We start from the raw sequence: 19969 nt of genomic DNA, 5'->3' as shown, positions 1-19969 counted from the left end.
CTCCAGTTTTTTGTTTTTTTTTACTTGTTTTTGTTCAAATACTGCAAATTCATTATTTTCTACCTGGGACTGGACTTGTGGTCAGAGTAGTAATCAGGGAAGTCTCATTGGCTGAACGCTAAAATCTTACTTGGGTACTACAGAATGCATATATAAATTAAATATAGAGATTCTTATCTGTTAGGATATGCATAAACTGGGCATATTGGAATTTTGCATTATATATGGATACGCAGTCTGCAAACAAAAATACTCCAGCATTACATGGAAAACCGCTTTTCATGACATATAGAACTAAAAAGCTACTGTATCTGCTAATGATTGCTGCAGCTTTGCCTGGATCATTTAAATTCCCTCTGAAGTTGAACACCCACTCCTTTAAAACATGTGTTGACCTACCAGTGGCCCCTGTTCACTCCTTACGATTACTGGAAACTGAAATCCCCTTGGTAGCACTGCTACAGGATCACCCTAATAATGGGCTTGTTTACTGATCAAATAAATGCTGGAACACTGTGTCACCTGCATTTGAGTCTGATTGTTCATTTCCTAAGATGACCTCCACCTTCTTCCTTGAATCCTCCAGATTTAAAGGATGCAAATATAAATGACCATATTCTCACTGGTTTTTTAAGCCTAAAATGCATAAAATATTTATTTCTGATTAAAAAAAAATATATTAATTTTTGGAGGTTGGATTTGTGCAGTTCTTACAAGGGGCCATTTTGGGTTTACAGTGCCGGTTGCTGGGACGTCCCCTATGTCAGTGACAGTACAGCATATGAAATTTTACTACAGATGACATCAGTCAAGTTTAAAGAGGTTAGAGTGACTCATTTGTGAAATCATATACTGTATAGAATATTTTGTGCTGTTCTGATCTCCATCTATATCTATATCTATATCTCTATATATATATATATATATATATCTCTATATATATATATATATATATCTCTCTCTATATATATAAGGTCAATGTGTATATGTATGTATGTAAGTATGTTCCAGCATCACTTCCGAACAGCTGGAGCGATTTTCATGAAACTTGGTACACATGTTTCTCATTGGTTGACTAAAAATACTGTAGGGTCAAATCAACCTTAACCCACCCCCATCTGGATAGGGTGGGGAGTGATCTTGCGGTCTTGTATGCATGTTATCATCCAGTTGACACTCGGAACAACCATCAGAGGGTGAACTGGAGGTGACTGCTGGTATTCTTTATGTTTGAGCACCACCACGCCCCTGTTGCATTTGAAATTAAATAGAGTTGGCTGGATTATAACATACATACAAGACCACAAGATAAGCACATTACTGAGTCTTCATTGTTTGTTAATTTATTTTAATTTTTAAAGTTGTGTTTTTTTTTTATTATATTTTTCTCAAACAATTAAAAAAACACTTTATTTTCCTCCCGGGCAGTGCTGGGTATTTCAGCTAGTATTCAATAAAAATAAACAAAAACTTAAGAATCCAACAGGAAGTCCATAAAAGGGTTTGTTACTAGACTTGCCCTAGGACTGACAATTATGAGATACAAGGAGTTGATTTTTTTAAATTAACAAATAAAACAATGCAATGTTGACTGACTGACATTATTTCCCGATTAGTTAGAAAGCTGAAATTTGGCAGAATGATATATTTAGGCCAGTACATATCAGTTAAGAAAGGACATTTTGATATATAAATATTTAGGGGTAAAAGCCCTCATAATACAAAAATTAAATACCCCAAAATCTGAAAAACACTTTGACTGATTTAATTTAAATTTGGTGGAGTTATAGAAAAATGAAAATTAGCTGATACACCTTTTTTGTCTATATTTGTTTATAATAATATTGTATGGAGTACACTATTCTAATGTGCCATACAGCACCGACAGAAGCCCAAAGAGAAAGACTAGGAACCCCTTCTGCATCCTTTTTTTAGGGGTGCCGGTGTATGCACATGAAGGTCTCCATGAACAGGACTGATGGGTGGGGACTGATCAGTGAAGAAAGGCAGGTGTCTTAGACAGGGAAAAGATGACACTGTGAAGAAGAACGAAAGTTCTGCTAGAAAACTTTTGATTCCATTCACAACGCCCTTTTCAAATGTTGTATTACTTTTGATCAGTTAAAACAGAATCTCTTTTGAATGATAATGTACTAATTCCACACTGTATAATATGTGTAAAGGCAGATAGAAATTGTTTATTTTTTTGACTACAATTGTATTAATACGGTAGATATGTATATATTATATTTGGAAATTTGGCAACAAATTGTCCTGTTATGTAGTGAGACAGGGCACATGATATGAAATTTTCTCATATAACACAAACAACGACAATTAGGATGATGTTGTAATGTATATTAATAATGTGCTAAATACCTCAACATACAGTATGCTAGCACTTGTGAATTGTTAGCTGCATCACTCTGCAGCTGGAGTGAGTTGCTGGACATGTCACATAATGTGATTGGCTTGACAGAAGCGTGCCACTGATTACCTTCATCTCACTAAAGATTATGTAAATGAAGGCAACAACTGAAAATTATTGGAAAAGTAATCAAAAGTGACATGGCCTTTAGGAGCATTCCAAAATTTCAGGTCAAGGTCATAGTGAGGGGGTTTCCAGATTTTGAAACCTTTTCTAGAGGAGGGGGCTTCTGGAGTTTTCCAGGTTTTCCTCCAGCTAACCTCTCAGTGTTTCTGTTTTTGCTTCTAGGTTGGGGTACTCTTATACTCCAGCACATATTTCCAAGATGTAGCATACCTGAACTGCACTCTTTGCCCTGACAGCACAGCATTCCTTTGCTCAATTTCCTGAAAAAAAGTGCACTTGACCAGTCCACAATTATGAATCTGGGCTCAGCCAGAGCCCAGCTTTGAACACAATTGATAATATGGTATAGCAGCCAAAAATTGCTATCAAACAATTTTATCTATCTAATTTGGTAGAGTTTGAGCAATCTTGTAACTTACAGTTGGAAATACAGAAAGTAAAATAAATAAATAAATAAAACAAAAAAACAGCAGTAATGCACTACAGGGTGACAACAGCCAGGAGCAGTTTAATACTGTACATATACAGTAAGTCAATATGTAAAAACAATCAAAACATAAATCTTGGTTTTCAAACCAAGATTATGTAATCTCTTTTATTTGTAGAGTGGCATATTTGCCAGTACTGTACCATGTATATATAGGATATCTAGAATATCAGAATCTGCTGTAATTCCTTTTAACATTTCAGACAAAAAAATGACATTGCAAAGATTGAACATAAGTATGAAAATAAATGCAGTTCCTTACATTGAACTGAATATTGTCAACGGCATTGCTCTGACGGCTGGAGGCATTATAGTTTTCCAAAGCTTCACCATACTTGTTGGTTACAACTGCCTTTATCTGAAATGGAAAACAAACCATAGTTTAGTTTTGCATTCTTCACTCTACAATAGGCACAATTTAGAATTTAAGTGAGGCTCATTTTAAAAATCAAATGATGACTGTAATTTTATAACTGAAATGACAATCTATGTTCATAAAAAGTTTAGTTCAATGTGCAATTAGGTAATAAATTCTAGAATTTGTCTGATAAACCTAAATGTCAAACTAAACTACTACATTAAGTAGCTACAAAATGCACCAAGATTATCTTTTAAGGAAAAATGTAAATTAGAAGAATACAAAATTTATATTATCAGAAACATTCCAAAGTAACTTTTTGTTGGATTGTTTTGTTATGTGAGATTAGTAAATTTCATCCTTCTATTCATCCACATAAGGGCTGCACTGAGCTTGAGCTCCAAGGCAGAAACCAGCTCTGAGCAGGGTGTACATGCACACCAATTTAAAGATGTACAAAAAACATAATTAGGACATCTTTGAAGAAAGCCAGAGTTCCCATAGAAAAATCCACTCAGATTCAAGGAAAACGGACAAACTCCATACAGACTCTGCCCGAGCTGGGACTTGACAGCAGGAGCTTTAACATCTTAGCGCTAAACTCATGGTTATTACTAAACATTCATAATAAAGGTCAGTATTTAGCTTCCATTTGGCATATATGTATGGATGGATGGATGGATGGATACTTTATTAATCCCAAGGGGAAATTCACATACTCCAGCAGCAGCACACTGATAAAGAAAATATTAAATTAAAGAGTGATAACAATGCAGGTATACAGACAGACAATAACTTTGAATAATGTTAACGTTTACCCCCCAGGTGGAATTGAAGAGTTGCATAGTTTGGTGGAGGAACGATCTCCACAATCTGTCAGTGGAGCAGGACAGTGACAGCAGTCTGTCGCTGAAGCTGCTCCTCTGTCTGGAGATGACACTGTTTAGTGGATGCAGTGGATTCTCCATAATTGATAGGAGCCTGCTGAGCGCCCGTCGCTCTGCCATGGATGTCAAACTGTCCAGCTCCATGCCTACAATAGAGCCTGCCTTCCTCACCAGTTTGTCCAGGCATGAGGTGTCCCTTTTCTTTATGCTGCCTCCCCAGCACACCACCGCGTAGAAGAGGGCACTCGCCACAACCGTCTGATAGAACATCTATCTATATATAATCTATTATTATTATTATAATATATACTATATTATATATTATATATATATAAGGTGGCACGGTGGCATAGTGGGTAGCGCTGCTGCCTCGCAGTTGGTAGACCTGGAGACCTGGGTTCGCTTCCTGGGTCCTTCCTGCGTGGAGTTTGCATGTTCTCCCCGTGTCTGCGTGGGTTTCCTCCGGGTGCTCCGGTTTCCTCCCACAGTCCAAAGACATGCTGGTTAGGTGGATTGGCGATTCTAAATTGGCCCTAGTGTGTGCTTGGTGTGTGGGTGTGTTTGTGTGTGTCCTGCGGTGGGTTGGCACCCTGCCCAGGATTGGTCCCCTGCCTTGTGCCCTGTGTTGGCTGGGATTGGCTCCAGCAGACCCCCGTGACCCTGTGTTCAGATTCAGCGGGTTGGAAAATGGATGGATGGATGGATATATATATAATGAATGCGTAACAAGGATATATAATACTTTAAAAGCATAACCATTTTAAAAAAAGCTCTGATGAGCACACACAATTCAGTACAACATAGCTATTAAGCTTCTAATAATTCTTTTACCCATTAATTTTCTGAACTTGCTTATTTCAAAAGGCTGAAAGAAAGACAGATTCAAAGTAGGACTTCAGTCCTGGATGGGACACCACTTCTTCACAGGTCATATTTACTTACAATCCCACATTCACTCAAAAGAAGCCAACTGAAAGTCATAAGGCAACAAGCACAACATTAGGATGTGGAAAAAAACAGGAGTAATAGAGAACTCTGTGATCAGAGGAAAAATGTCAAAGCTATACACAGATTTGAACCCAGGATACAAATTTTTTTAAAGGCCCTAACTTTGAATATAGAGTGGGTAAATATATTTACAGTTGTAGATTAAAGATTCCGAATTCAGTCATTTCAACAATGCAACAGTTCTTTATGTCTACAGTTCCATGTGTGAAGAAATGTTTTTGTAATGTTTGTGCAGTATTTACACTTAGGTGGATTCTGTTTCTTTTTCAGTGTGAGTAATTTGCAGAACTTTATAAAAGTTTAAAGGTCAAAGAATCAGTAACTCTAAAAGGCAATAAAGAAAATATAATAACATAGGCTAGGATGGCAAAGTGATGCAGTGGCTAACACTGTTGCCTCATGGATCCATTACCAATGGCTTAGATCTATCTAAATCCTGTACCTGGTCATTGCCTGTGTGGAGTTTACATCCTCAAGAATGTTAAAAAATTTAAGAAGCCTACATCAGCCTCATGCAAATGTGAATGTGTACACAAGAGAGCTCTCTGACAAACTGGCACCTTATCCAGTGTTGCTCCTGAAACTACTAGGATACATTTTGGTCCTCCACAACCCTTAAGTGGATTAGGTAAATTTGAGAAACATCAATTCAATCTGGCTGCCAAACACATTCTGTATGTGGAAAGGATCTACCTTTCTGCCTCCATCACATATGTTAAAAATGCATAATTATCATGCGAAATGCAAAATTAAAATGTTGATAAGTTTACTCATGAACCTGTTTCCCTTCACATACAGAAAAAAAAGAAAAACAAACTGTGGGGGGAAAATTAAAGCATATCACATTTTCACAGCAGAAAAAAAATCTTTCAACTGGTATAATTTGCCACAATTAGTATATCAACATGAAGGAAAAGTAAAAGATCAACAGCTATTACAATACAGTCACCTGAAATCCAGCCTACCTGTACATGGAACAAGGAGTTCAGATAGTGCCTAGATCTGGAGGCGAGTCTAATATCCCTCTGAAACATTCTCAGAGCCTCCTTCTGCTCCAGTTTAACATTTTGAATCCAGTATGTTGTATACAAATGTTAAATAACATGCTTAACAGATAAAAGTGAAAAAAACTACTTGTAGACATTAAAGACAGTTTTGTTTAAGTTGAAATGTCTGAGAAGCCCACGTAGACCAATAAATAGCAGCACATATAACAACAGAAAACAGTGCAATACAATTTCACTATCATGAAGCAATCCAGTGCTTATAACGTGGGAACCATGAAAAACATTTCTGTAAAGATTTACCTACCTCATGTCTGAAGAGGAAGCCTGAAATACCAGCCACAAGCTCAGAAAGGAAGACAAGGGAAAGGAACATGGCATACTGAGGACAGAGAGAAAGAGAGAAAGGGAGACAAGGCAATAATGTTATCAGTAGTAGCAACATCTTATTAACAACGACTTTACATAAGCACCCCATAAAAGCAATGCCAATTAACCTGCAAATGAAACTTCAACAGTTAAGTACACACATGCATATTATTTTATTTTTAGCCAATTTTCAAACTCTTTTGGTGATGGATACTGATTTGAGGTTAGACGTGTTAGGACTTTACAGCAGCACCTGTACAACAGCATTCATTAGGGCAGCGTTTCTCAATCTTTAAGTATTTGCCACCCGAGTTTTCATAACAGTTTTAATCATGCCCCCCTAACGTTTTTTTGAAACCCTAATAAAATTTATTCCTATATTTTTTGCTGCCGATACACCGCTACAAGTTTAAAATTTTCCTACGAATAGAGAAATTACGCCACATATGGCAACATTCGCGCCCCCTTTTTCGTTACTTCCCCACAGTTTGAGAACCGCTGCATTAGGGCATCTATAAAAACAGAAGGTTTGTGTGGTCTAATATTGCCTGGCTGGAGTCAGGTTGTAGTCCGTCACACAGGGAATGATGACTACTGTGCAATCTCATCCTTATAAAGCACCTTGCACTTGATGAAGTGGTGTTCTGTCTGACCTGTTTAGTGAATGCCAGCCCACACCATTACATTTGTTTCTTTTGACACAAGCATACCTTTTTCTTTTCCTCCTTCTCAACACTCTGGCATCACCCTCTGCATTGAACATACTGAACTCATCCAAGAAGTGGACTTGATGCCACTGCTGATGAGTCCATTATAGCCTTGGTATGGCCAAAGAGAGCCAGGTGTGAAGTCTAGGTTGTGTGAAAAAAGGCCCTCTGATGTGTCACCTTTCCCGAAAGCCAGCAGCACAATGCCCGTCATGTCAATGATGCGGGCATTGTTTCCTCTAGCTCTTTCAGGAGCTGTGTGGATGGCAGATCTGAAATGATCCTTCACATGGATCAGTCTGATGTGCTGGTTCTGCTCAGGTATGGTAACTTAAGGGCAACCACATCTTGGATGGTCCTCTGTCATGCCAGCCTGCTGAAACCTTACCTGTAGTTGAGACATAATACATCCACTTAATTCATCATGTCTGGCAATGCTGGCAAATGGCATATCTTGGGTTTATGCTTAGATTTTTTTTATTAATATTTTTCCACAAAAACGTTCACTTTTAAAGTGAGCTGAAACGCTCTGTTAATGCTCATTCTGTTTCTACTTACTACAAAAAGTAAACAACCTTACTATATCTCACACTATTCATTTTTGAAAGCACTCTAAATATCTACAGTATAAACATACTCAAATAATTTGCCAAACAGCTTTACAATCAAGCTCCCTAGCTCAAGATCATAGTCAGATAGTCATCTTTTGATTTATAGATGAATTCTTGATGTGCATAAATATAAAACTATACAAATTCAGAAAATGGGCGGCATGGTGGCGCAGTGGGTAGAGCTGCTGCCTCGCAGTTAGGAGACCCGGGTTCGCTTCCCGGGTCCTTCCTGCGTGGAGTTTGCATGTTCTCCCCGTGTCTGCGTGGGTTTCCTCTGGGTGCTCCGGTTTCCTCCCACAGTCCAAAGACATGCAAGTTAGGTGCATTGGCGATCCTAAATTGTCCCAAGTGTGTGCTTGGTGTGTGGGTGTGTGAGCCCTGCGGTGGGCTGGCGCCCTGCCTGGGGTTTGTTTCCTGCCTTGCGCCCTATGTTGGCTGGGATTGGCTCCAGCAGACCCCCATGACCCTGTAGTTAGGATATAGCGGGTTGGATAATGGATGGATGGATGGAAATTCAGAAAACAGATTCTGGATATAGTTTAGGATGCAAATTTTGTATTAGAAATATTAATATTATTTTATATATAAAATGTATGTCAAATTTGCATTTCTTTTTGGAGAATAGTTTACTTTTGACAAGAATTAAACTCTGTACTGTAATAATAAAGAAGACTTATGTTTATTTTTCGATTAGCAATTACAATATGGATTGAAAGATGCATTGCCTCTACCTAAAAAAAGGCTACACATGAAATATGGCCTAAATCAGAGTGGCTACATTCACAGAATGTATAACTCAAACTACATCACATTTAAGGCTTTGCTTGGAGGAAGCCATGCATTTATTTGGTCTGACTTCATTAATGCCGATACAGTATACCTACTGAAGATTTGCTTTTGAAATCTATTCAACATAATTAAATTTATAAATCTTAAAATGATAATTTACAGAAGTATTCATGTGTATTTTCCCAAATGCTTAAACATGTAAATGGATGCTTTAAGGCATTTTCCCTGAACTAAAAGATAACACCATGCCTAGCCCTCTAAAAACCTTTGCGTTACCTCAGAAATTTGCAACTCAATGAGGAATACTCATGAATCCAGAAAAAAAAACAGGATTTTCTTTTATTTTTACACTGCATATCCATCAATTTTTTATGACTTAAAAGTAAAACAAAAAAAAAATCATAAAAGCTGTATTGACCAAAAAAAGATTGTTTTTTTCTTTTTTTTTCTTTTAAGACCAGTACCTCAATCTTACCTGAAAACATATAATCACAATATCCAAATAAGATATGTTCCTTTTACTTAGTTTTCTGAGCACCACTGAGACACTGTTATAATTTTCTATAATTGTAACATTTGTCTAAGAATAACCTGTTAGTTCATTCAATGGCAGTCCCCCTTAGAGACAGAAAAGGTCACCAAGTTTTGAAAGATTTTCAAAAGGAAATGCACTTCAGGCAGAGGTGGGGAGATTTAGTTGCACATTATATATTAAAGTATCGCATGTTATACTAAAGTAGTCCTAGATAAACAAGTTTTTGTTTCTGAAGAGAGACATATAGATGGGTAGACAAGTGTTTATAAAACAGAAGACAGGCAACATCTAAATGGCACATTAAATTAATCGTATAACTCAAGTACTTACTCCACCATAGCATAACATAAATGAGTATTTCATAGTGGAGACAGTTGTTTTTTGAAATTGCTGTGAAAACCAAAATGTTAAGAAAATGCCACAGGGAGCTCAACGATATAACCTGGTAGAGTGTTTATAATCATTTATTCACCATATACAATTTCTTGTATTAACAATTTGCCATTTTTCGCATACCCCAAATTACTCTCCAGAGAGTTTTGGGGTCAGAGCGCAGAGTCAGCTATTTGTACAGCACCCCTGGAGCAATTGCAGGTTAAGAACCATGCTCAAGAGCCCAATGGGGTAGCATTCCTCCTATCACTGCCAGGATTTGAACTGGCAGCCTTTGAGTGACCAGCCCAGATCCTTTAGCCAGAGAGCCACCACCGTCTTAATGTTCAGTCCTCTGTCTAAATGTTCCTTCCTGTGTGAAATGTGCCAGAAATTAATTTGGTTTGGTTCATAAACTATTTGACTTTTCTTTTCAGCTTTAGTGTAATTAGAAATATTAAAATTGTTCATCAGCCATCATGAAGTGTATTGATACATGACCAAAGTGTTTAAATATGAATACAGTATATGATAAATAATATAACATGCGATATAAAATGTGATTGCCAAAACCTTTTTAGGTCAACTGAAGATTGCAAACAGTAGACAACGTAAATTACAATGAAAAATTTTTCTCAATATTGTAACATAATATATTAATTAATCTCATTGGTTTAAAAGTAGTATTTTAGATTTGTTATATTCATTTTGAAAAATATATTCCATTTGCATCATAACAACAAAGGGCCAGATTGCACATTTTATTTAATTTTTCTTACTTTGAACCTTTAACCTAAAGATTTAATTGCTTAACATATGCAGCCACATAAATGCCATTTTAAAACACTGGGGACTCCGTTATTTCTTAAAGACAAACTTTTGCCATAATATTGTAAGAAATGCTTTTGTGCATAAACCAACTGGAAGTGCACACTGAGTCGTATGCTGGCTGATTGGTTGGTTGGATTTTCCTAATTAACATAATGAAGCATTAAAAGTTAACTCAGCTGTGTAATACGTATGTGTTTGTTAGCTGAAAACACTCTGTTTTTTGCATTGATCCTCTATATTTGCAAAGCCTGGCTTTTAACAAATAATAAAATAGCATACATACATAACATCTGGTATGGAAGGGGTGTTTCTTCTACTGAGATATAATAGATTTCAAACAGGATCAAGAGATAGCAGGATCAAGTATCTGTAGTATGTGATTGGGAGAGCAGATCCCAAAATGCCAAGTAAAATTTAGGAGGAAGGCCATCCATTCCCCAGGGATTTTCAGGAGTTCAGATCCCCTTAACATTATCTGAACTAAAAGATGGTTTAACAGATCATCTAATCTAGAAGCATCTTCATCAGATAATTTAAGGGTGTTTAATCTTGACAGAAAAATAATCTACATGGCCAGGAGCAGGATGTAGAGGTTTGGAGAATAAAGAAGTAAAAAAATGCAAAATTCTTTAAAATAAAAAAACTTAAAGGTTAGTTTGAGTGCTAACTTCGAGAGAAATTTGATCTGGAGTTCAAACGATGCTTCAACATTCAAACTGTATGCGCAGTGAAAAAAATGTAGCAGCAAATGGCGCTAATGCAGCAAGCATAAATGGCATATATAAAACCCCTGTCTATTAACTATGGCATCCATAAACAGTGTGGAAGCAGTGAAGCCTAAAAGAAAGGCTGTAGTATTGATGATTGAGGTGAAAAAGGAACTTACCGCGAAGTACAGTTATGGAAGGTGACTACCCTTTCAAACAGTAACACAAATCACTACGGTACAGTTAATGTAAATTTAATTTTATTATATGGTATTTACATATTGTATTTATTGTTTTCATATTTTAATTTACTATTTAGGGCATTTAATTGTGTTATTTTTACCTTAGATTGTGTGTATTTGATGCTTAAGTTTATCAATATGAGTATTGTTTAGGGTCTGGGAAGAGTTTAATTCACATTTCAAATTATTTCTAATTGGGAAAATTGATTTGGACTTTAAACAATTCACGATTCAAACACCCTCCTTAACAAAATAAGTTTGAATTACAAAGCACCACTGTATGTATGTGTGTATACATATATTACAGTTTTAGTGTACAAATAAAACCACATGAATGTAGGAACATCCATGCTGTGAGAAATAAATAACATGAATGCCTTAATTCTTTTCTGTATGTTGTTCACAGTACTGTACATTATCCATCTGAATAGTAATGAAATGGCATCTGTAAGCAGAGATTTAGGTGTTACAGGGCCCTCAACTTAGCAAATACAGCTTTTGTAATCAAGACAAGTGGGAAATGCTCAAAGTTCCCAACTCACTACCTAGTATCAGCTCTCACTGAAGCAAACAGACAAACAGAAGCTGTCCTCAATTCCCAGCACCCAAACTCCTCCTGTTGTCCTTAGTAACTGCTTCCATTAATTTATCCATGATGCACATTAAGCTTACTTGCATTTAATATTTTGAAATGATTCAGTTGCCTGTTGATTTGAAAAGACAACAGAAAACTACACAGGGGAAGCTTCAGTGTTGTGGCATAAAGTAGAAATTGATGGAAGCTACTTTCTCTTGCCCCATAAATGGCCAGATTTATTGCCTATTTTTTGGGAGACATCTCCATGCTCAAGTCTGAGACATAATAAAATGCTAAAAATGCAGGATTTTGATGAGAATAACTATTCAGAAAAGACCTCATTTGATCATTCAATTTTAAGGGTGACACTACTCAGTGCTGGAAACTATTTGGCCAGGCCTTGGCCAAAAAGGAGATTGTCACGTTTTCTAATCAGTTCCATACTTCTTAATTTTCTCCTGATCATCTAGCCTTATTTTGAGTGCTATAATTTCTTTAAGCATGCCCCAAACTCCTCATCATAACAAGAAACACTAGACTATACAAAACTATGTTTTTGGTAGTCTGACTTGCCCTGATTAAGTGATAATTATTTCTCTCCCTCAATTCAGAAAAATAAGTCAATACAGTAGCATTCAGACAATTAATTTGTTCCAAAAAGATATTTAATCAAATCCCAATATGATGGGCCCAAATCTGTATCTGGTACAGACCTTGATGACCTCTTAGGTGACTTGAAGGAATCAGAACAGCTTCAGTGACAGTTCGCCATCATGGACAAAGACTAGGTAAAAGCAGTCACACAAATGTATTAAAACGTCTGGAAGGGGTTAGTATTAAAGTGGATCGGAGCTCCCATACTCACAGAAAAGGCATCACATGATTCCCCTGTGGGTCATGACATGTCAAAACCATGAAAAGCCATTATGTGATCCCATAGTGCCAGAGTTTACCCCAAATGAAACAACAGTTGATCACAGGGCACATTCGTTCAATACACATACATAGCAACACAGGACCAATTAACTCATCTGCCAATATTTTCATCTTTGAAACTGCTTCTCCTTAAGTATACACATTTTTTAAATATTGAAAATAACTTTGCATTAACTTGTCTTTAGGAATAGCAAAGACGTGCAACTTTCCCATGACAATAAAAAAGTATAAAATACTTTAAAATGGACATACAGGTGAGTAATAAACACAGGAACCTACAGTGATTGATTGATAGATAGATAGATAGATAGATAGATAGATAGATAGATAGATAGATAGATAGATAGATACTTTATTAATCCCAATGGGAAATTCACATTCTTCAGCAGCAGCATACTGATACAATAAATAATATTAAATTAAAGAATGATAACAATGCAGGTGAAAAACAGAAAAACAGACAATAACTATGTATAATGTTGAATGTTAACGTTTACCCCTCTGGGTGGAATTAAAGAGTCGCATAGTTTGGGGGAAAAACGATCTCCTCAATCTGTCAGCAATACTATAGTGCACTGTTATTCTGTATTGTATTGTACATTTTATTCTAAAATACAGGTAGCAACTATCTATAAATATCAACTCATACAAGCAGACAAATAAAAGTATAAAAGTTTATACCTACCAACTTTAGCATCCAAGGGCTGCCTCGGCATGTTGCAAAGCATCCAAACAAGCCAAAAATGACAATGATCGCGCCAGTTCCAATCAGAACATAAGGCGCATTGGTGCTCTGATCTGTGACCAGGGAGAAGTAGCCTTCCAGGCTCACCTTTCCCCAAACACCAACAGCAAGTAGAATAACTCCTGTAAACTGAGGAAAAAATTAAATCAGATGAAAAACTGTCACTTTACTAAAGAGCAAAATATTATACAGTTAACATTTTACTACCACATGCTGTAACAAATTGAAATGAGTTATATCAGAAATAAGTGAAAAAGTCAAACAAGTAACAACACATGGCAAAGACTCTTCTTAAATAAATAATCCACACAAAAATTGTATTTTTTTATATGTTACTTATCCCATGTACTTTGTAGGTGTGACCGAGAAAGAATTTTAATTTCATGTTTTTATGCAGAGTGGAGAAAAATAAGTTTATGATATAATTGAAGTCAATAGTGACCAGTGCTGAACAACAAAAATGTTTTTTTAAAAAGGTCAAAAAAAAAACAAAAAAAAAAAAACCTCCCCTTACTTGGGTTGCATAATCTACATGTCTGTTATCCAGTTGTTTGCTCAAAACATGCAAAACAAATGCTTTTTTGCTAAAATACTGTTAAGCAAGTACTTTCAGAATTAGCAGTACATATATGAACACAAAATCTACAGGCTCAAGGGAAGGACTTTTTGACTTGAAGATCCGCCTCTCCCTGTCATTCATTGGTCAAGAGTCCTGTCTCCCATTCAAAAAGTCTCTCCTGTGAGTCTTTTAAGTTTCCTGTTTACAGACATGCTGATAATTCTGGAAGTGCTTAATTAACAATATTTTAGCAAACAAACATTCATTTTGCATGTTTTGGGCAAACAACTGGATAACAGACATGTAGATTATGCAACACTAGTGATGTAGGATTTTTTTCTTTTACCCCATGGATGTTTTTCACTTCATTTGCTGTTGAACAGCACTGGTTACTATTGACTCCTGTTGTACTGTTAACAACTTTATTTGCATTCTTTATGAAAACATGACATTACTATTTTTCCTCCACTACCACTATAAAGTACATGTGATAATATATAAAAAAAATTTTCAGTTGAGTATTTCTTTAAATAAATAAATACAAATAAATAAAATATTCTTGATATATTACAATGAACATTAAAGTGTTAAACGTGGGGGGTTAAGGGGTTTGCGCTTCTCCAGCATTAAAACTGTTCCCACCAAGCCTTGCTGCGTGCTGTACAACTGTTTATGTGCTTTCCATTACATATTCAATGATAGCTTTGTTGCCAGTGTTTTGTTCAGTTGTCCAACATCAATCTCAAATAAAATGATGATAAAATAAAGTAATAATATTAATTGAATTCTTTACTAATATTACCATGTAAGACATTTAAGTAACCACCTAAAAACCATAAAGTTGGTGAGGTGGTCTTCCTTTATGCCTGTGGTGAACTGAACTTCATTTATGGTCTGTTACCACCTTGTGCCTAATGCTTGCCAAGTACATTTTTGGAAGTGAACCTCTGTTTTCGAGAATGAATGAATGAGTGAATGAATGTTTGAATGCTTTAGTTACTTCATGTGATCTCTTACAAATATTCTTTGTGCGACTTGATTGGACATGCAAGTAAGAATGTCACTGTACTACTACTACCATCACTCTGTACTTTTAAAGCCATGACTTTTTTCTATTAAATCACAGTAAAATGGGCTGTTTCTGTTACACATTCATCTGTTTTCTGTAACTGCTGTATCACTATCCACAACTGAATATATTTATCTTTATTATTACATGTTTTGTTACTATTATATAAATGGATGCATGTTGATTATTTAGCCAGTGTCAGTAACATACATTTTAAACTTTATTTGAAACAAATGTGATAAAGGAAAAACACAGTGTACAAGCATCAATACAATGCTTGATTACTTCTGAATTTTTATCACTTTGACAATATGCTCACCATGGCAGCTATTCTAAAGATGGATTTAAAAGGAGATACAACATCCATCCATCCATCCATTTTCCAACCCGCTGAATCCGAACACAGTGTCACGGGGGTCTGCTGGAGCCAATCCCAGCCAACACAGGGCACAAGGCAGGAAACAATCCTGGGCAGGGTGCCAACCCACCGCAGGACACACACAAACACACCCACACACCAAGCACACACCAGGGCCAATTTAGAATCGTCAATCCACCTAACCTGCATGTCTTTGGACTGTGGGAGGAAACCGGAGCGCCCGGAGGAAACCCACGCAGACACGGGGAGAACATGCAAACTCCACGCAGGGAGGACCCGGGAAGCGAACCCAGGTCCCCAGGTCTCCCAACTGCGAGGCAGCAGCGCTACCCACTGTGCCACTAAACCTAAAACAACATCTCTACTGCAAATGAAAAACATTAAAAAAAATGAAACCATCACATGTTCTAGCTCAGTTTCACTGCTGGTGCCAACATGTCCTCAACAGGCTCTGAAACATTAGCAAGATAAGGCCTACCATTGAGTGAAAATGTTTGCCAGCTTTTACCTGCTATCACCAGTAAGGAACAATTAATAAGTAATCAGATGTTATCTGTAAACTCTGAACCTGATTATTTTACGTGGCAGCCACGTTGATAATCTGATTTGAGCAACAGCCATAACTCAAGGGTAGTCTGACTAAGAGGTAAAAAAATGAGAGCAAAACCACCATCAGCTCGTGCCTAAAGACACACTGGTACCTAACAAGATTTGCAAACTGCTGAATGCATACATATGTAAAAGCTCTTAGTTATGTATTTTGACATTTCATTTGAGAAATTGGTATCTCTTATATATACAAATATGCATGTATTTAGTCACTGAAATGTGACAGTACCTAAATACAGTATATAAATATAAGCACTGAAATTCTAGGCTATCTATACACTTCTGTTGTGATTGTCAGTTGCTATTTTATACAGATATTTTTAGTGTGATGACAGCTGTGATTTCAAGACCTTCCTAAATATCCACTGAATAGACTTCAGTTTCTATTGCACCCAAACTTTAGGCTGATGCAACCTGTAAGCAAGTGGCTGACTAACAGATTAAAGATATCTATCTGTTGAACAGCTGGCAATAACCATCTTTAAATGTGTTATAATGGAATACAAAAATGATAAAAATCTAAATTTCTAAAAATTAAATAGCTAAAAATGTTTTTTTTTTTTTTTTAATAAATGGGTAAAGGGTGAATGAAGATGATCATGGCCATATTATTTGGTTTGGAAATAGTTATGTGCTACGGTGTACCCTGCGATGGATGGGCACCTTGCTCAGGACTAGTTCCTGTTCTACACCTAGAACTGCCGGGATATGCCTCACAACTTCTTCCAGAGACTAGGTCCAAACTCCAGCCTGAGCATTGTCACATTCTTCCCCCATTTGTGTGGGTGCTTCAGTTTTCTCTTCTATTCCAAAAATGGCAACTTTAAAGTGGGAGACTGAGTGTGACCAAAGGGTGTGTGCATATGTACCAGATTTGCATTTATGATAACCACTGTAACCTCCACGGTAGGCCGGCATTATAAACAGCAAGATAACTTATTACAGTACTCTAATTATTCTACATACTATTGAGTAATATGACTGGCTCAGTAGTATAGAAATTGTGTGTAATAATCTGGCATGAAACACAATATTAGACAGCAAACAGTAAAACATGTGGTCTGTTTTGTTTGATAAACGATACACTGCAGAATTATTTATTACAGAAAGCAGTTCACTAACTCACATATTCTTTACATTTTCTGTTTGTATATTCCATCTGCCTACAAGTGCTGTAATCACCTAATTTCATTATTGTTGTGACCAGCTGAGAAACATTTTGTATCATAAAGCCAATATGGACTACAGCTAAAATACTGCAACATACACAGTATTTATTACAGAGTGAACTTTGCTCTTTAGTAATACATGATAAAGAGGAAAGGAAAACAAAACAACTTATATTTTTTAAAGACATTTTATAATAAATAAAAAATATAATCTAAGCATACCCTGTCAACAGTGTAATATTAGGAGGAGGCTAGGTGGTGCAGCAGTTAGCACTGCTGGCCTACAGCCCCAAATTTGGATGGAGTTGGTATGTCCTTTCCATTTTCACTTGCTTCACCCTCTTCCCATTTTGTGCCAGTTGGATTCCACATGCCTAAAATGACCAAATTAACCTAAATGGCAACCCAAAGTTTATCTGCTGCAATTGTAAATGTGCACTCTGCTGAACTGGGATCCTTTCTAGAGTTGGTTTCTGCTTTATGCCTTCATGTTTCTGAGCTTCAGCAATTGAAAAAAAGGGGGTTGAGAAATATGACCATATCTGTATACAATTAAAGTCACATTAAAATATAAATTCAAATTATTCATGTAAATTGTTAAAAAATGTTGATTTTTCTTCTTACATTATTAGCCATAACCATCATCAGTAGATTTTATATTAAAAAAAAAAATGAGAGAGCGCGAGTGATAGATAGATACTACTATAGGGTTTTATCTCATAACTGATTTTAAAACTTAACATCAGCACCCCATTGCCCTCCCTTCACTCCTGATGTGCTGGAATCTGTTGCTGAGGAAAGAGAAATCAGTCTAATCTCTTCAGCTGTCTGCCACTGCAGGGTTCACTAAAACATGAATATTAATAAAGGTACAAAACACTATATTAAAAAATGTATAGATTTGCATAATAGAAAAAAAATACACATATATATATATAAACGGTACAGTACGTCAAAACTCGCATATTAATCTTTATATTAGAACCTTCCAGTGTACAACTAGAAAGTGAACTGTTGTGATAAAAAAATCTATACTGTATACAGTAATTTAATATGCAATATATGGATTATACAAAAAGGTTACTCTCACGATGAGTACCTTTATACAGCATACTGAATAATGTGTCCATGGATGACTTATTTGGGAGATGCATGACATGTAATACTAGGTGGGTACACATATTTAAATGTATTCTACAAATATAAAAATACCCAACTTCTTCGTCTCAGCGATATCAAATACGATCATTTTTCTAGCAATGCTGACTGACGTTCTTACTTGTCACCATATTAATTATACGTGTTCATGCGCACACACAGATCACATTATAAATAGCACTTAGAAGTTTTCGCGTCCAGACAAAAGACACACTTAGTTTAGGTCCTCCGAGGTCTCTCAGTCCTGTACACCCTGCACGTATGTAGCGCCCGTTACTTGTCCCAACCCCGTCGAGCCACTATTGTTCGTATCCAATGTACTTACCCAGAAAATGAGACTGTAAGAAATGAGAAAAGTCTTAAGGCAGGTTATAACCGGCTTAGTCTGTAGTCTCCGGGAAGGCGAAGACATCCTGAATATCGATTTCTTTTTAGCCTTTTCGTAATTTTATTGGAATGTTTTTGCTTCTCCTTTCTTTTAACTTTGGGCGCTTTCGACTCAACAACTTTCTCAAACTTCTACTTGTCTTATGTGGCAAAAACTTTCCAAAGTGCTGAGGGCGAAGAAATAAAAAAAAAAAAAGAAGGGAAGTGTCGTCAGTGGTTTTCCGGGGAGAAGACGATACCCCCGACCCGCTTGTTGTCCTTTGTTTTGCTTCGTTTTGTTTGTCTTATTATTTGGAGGAGTGGAGCGCCATGTGGCAGCGTGGCAGACAGCGTCACAGTGACCTCAACAACGACTGTGATCTCCGACCTTGCTCAGCTGCTCCCCCTGTCGGTCCATCGGCTCCAATACAGACTAGTGGCAGACGAGAAATTCTTAAGCCTCAAACACATTCTCAGTAGACTTGGATTTGTAACTCTTAACCTGCAATTCTACTGGTATGAACTCTGAAGCAAGATACAACATCTCAGGTTTGAATTCTCACACCTTAAGTTTATTTTTTAAAGAACTTGACCTTTTAAAACTGTATAGCAGACAGTGTAATAGCTGTTAAGGCACTGGACTTCAAATCCTAAGGTTGCTGGTTAAAATCCTGCTACTGACACTGAGTGACCATGTGCTAGACACTTCACCTACCTGCGTTCTAGTTGGAAAAAAACAAAAAAGAAACGTGAATCAATTGTATTTCAAATGTTGTAAGTCACCTTGGATAAAGGCATCAGCCAAATAAATAAAATAACAGTAAATGTGACTCATATGTTAAATGCTAAGAATAAAATACAAAACTGCCTCTTATTCTGCTCTGTGATGCTACTAAGAAGCCAATAGTTTAGACAGTTTAACTGGCATATTTCTCATCCAT

General features: G+C 36.5%; 1 protein-coding gene across 1 annotated transcript in view; it reads right to left on the bottom strand.

Moving 5' to 3' along the window:
* tspan7 (tetraspanin 7) overlaps positions 1-19425 on the bottom strand; it is a 32056-nt gene extending 12631 nt beyond the window's left edge. The window contains exons 1-4 of the mRNA XM_028815894.2: positions 18988-19425; positions 13660-13848; positions 6606-6680; positions 3304-3399 (exon numbers count right to left, since the gene is read on the bottom strand). Coding sequence (XP_028671727.1) covers positions 3304-3399; positions 6606-6680; positions 13660-13848; positions 18988-19074 — 447 coding nt within the window. The 5' untranslated portion in view covers positions 19075-19425. The remainder of the gene's footprint in view (positions 1-3303; positions 3400-6605; positions 6681-13659; positions 13849-18987) is intronic.
* Between the last annotated feature and the right edge of the window lie 544 nt (positions 19426-19969).

The sequence above is a fragment of the Erpetoichthys calabaricus genome, chromosome 12 (assembly GCF_900747795.2).
Source record: "Erpetoichthys calabaricus chromosome 12, fErpCal1.3, whole genome shotgun sequence".
Classification (NCBI taxonomy): domain Eukaryota; kingdom Metazoa; phylum Chordata; class Cladistia; order Polypteriformes; family Polypteridae; genus Erpetoichthys; species Erpetoichthys calabaricus.
This window is presented reverse-complemented; position numbering and strand designations above follow the sequence as displayed.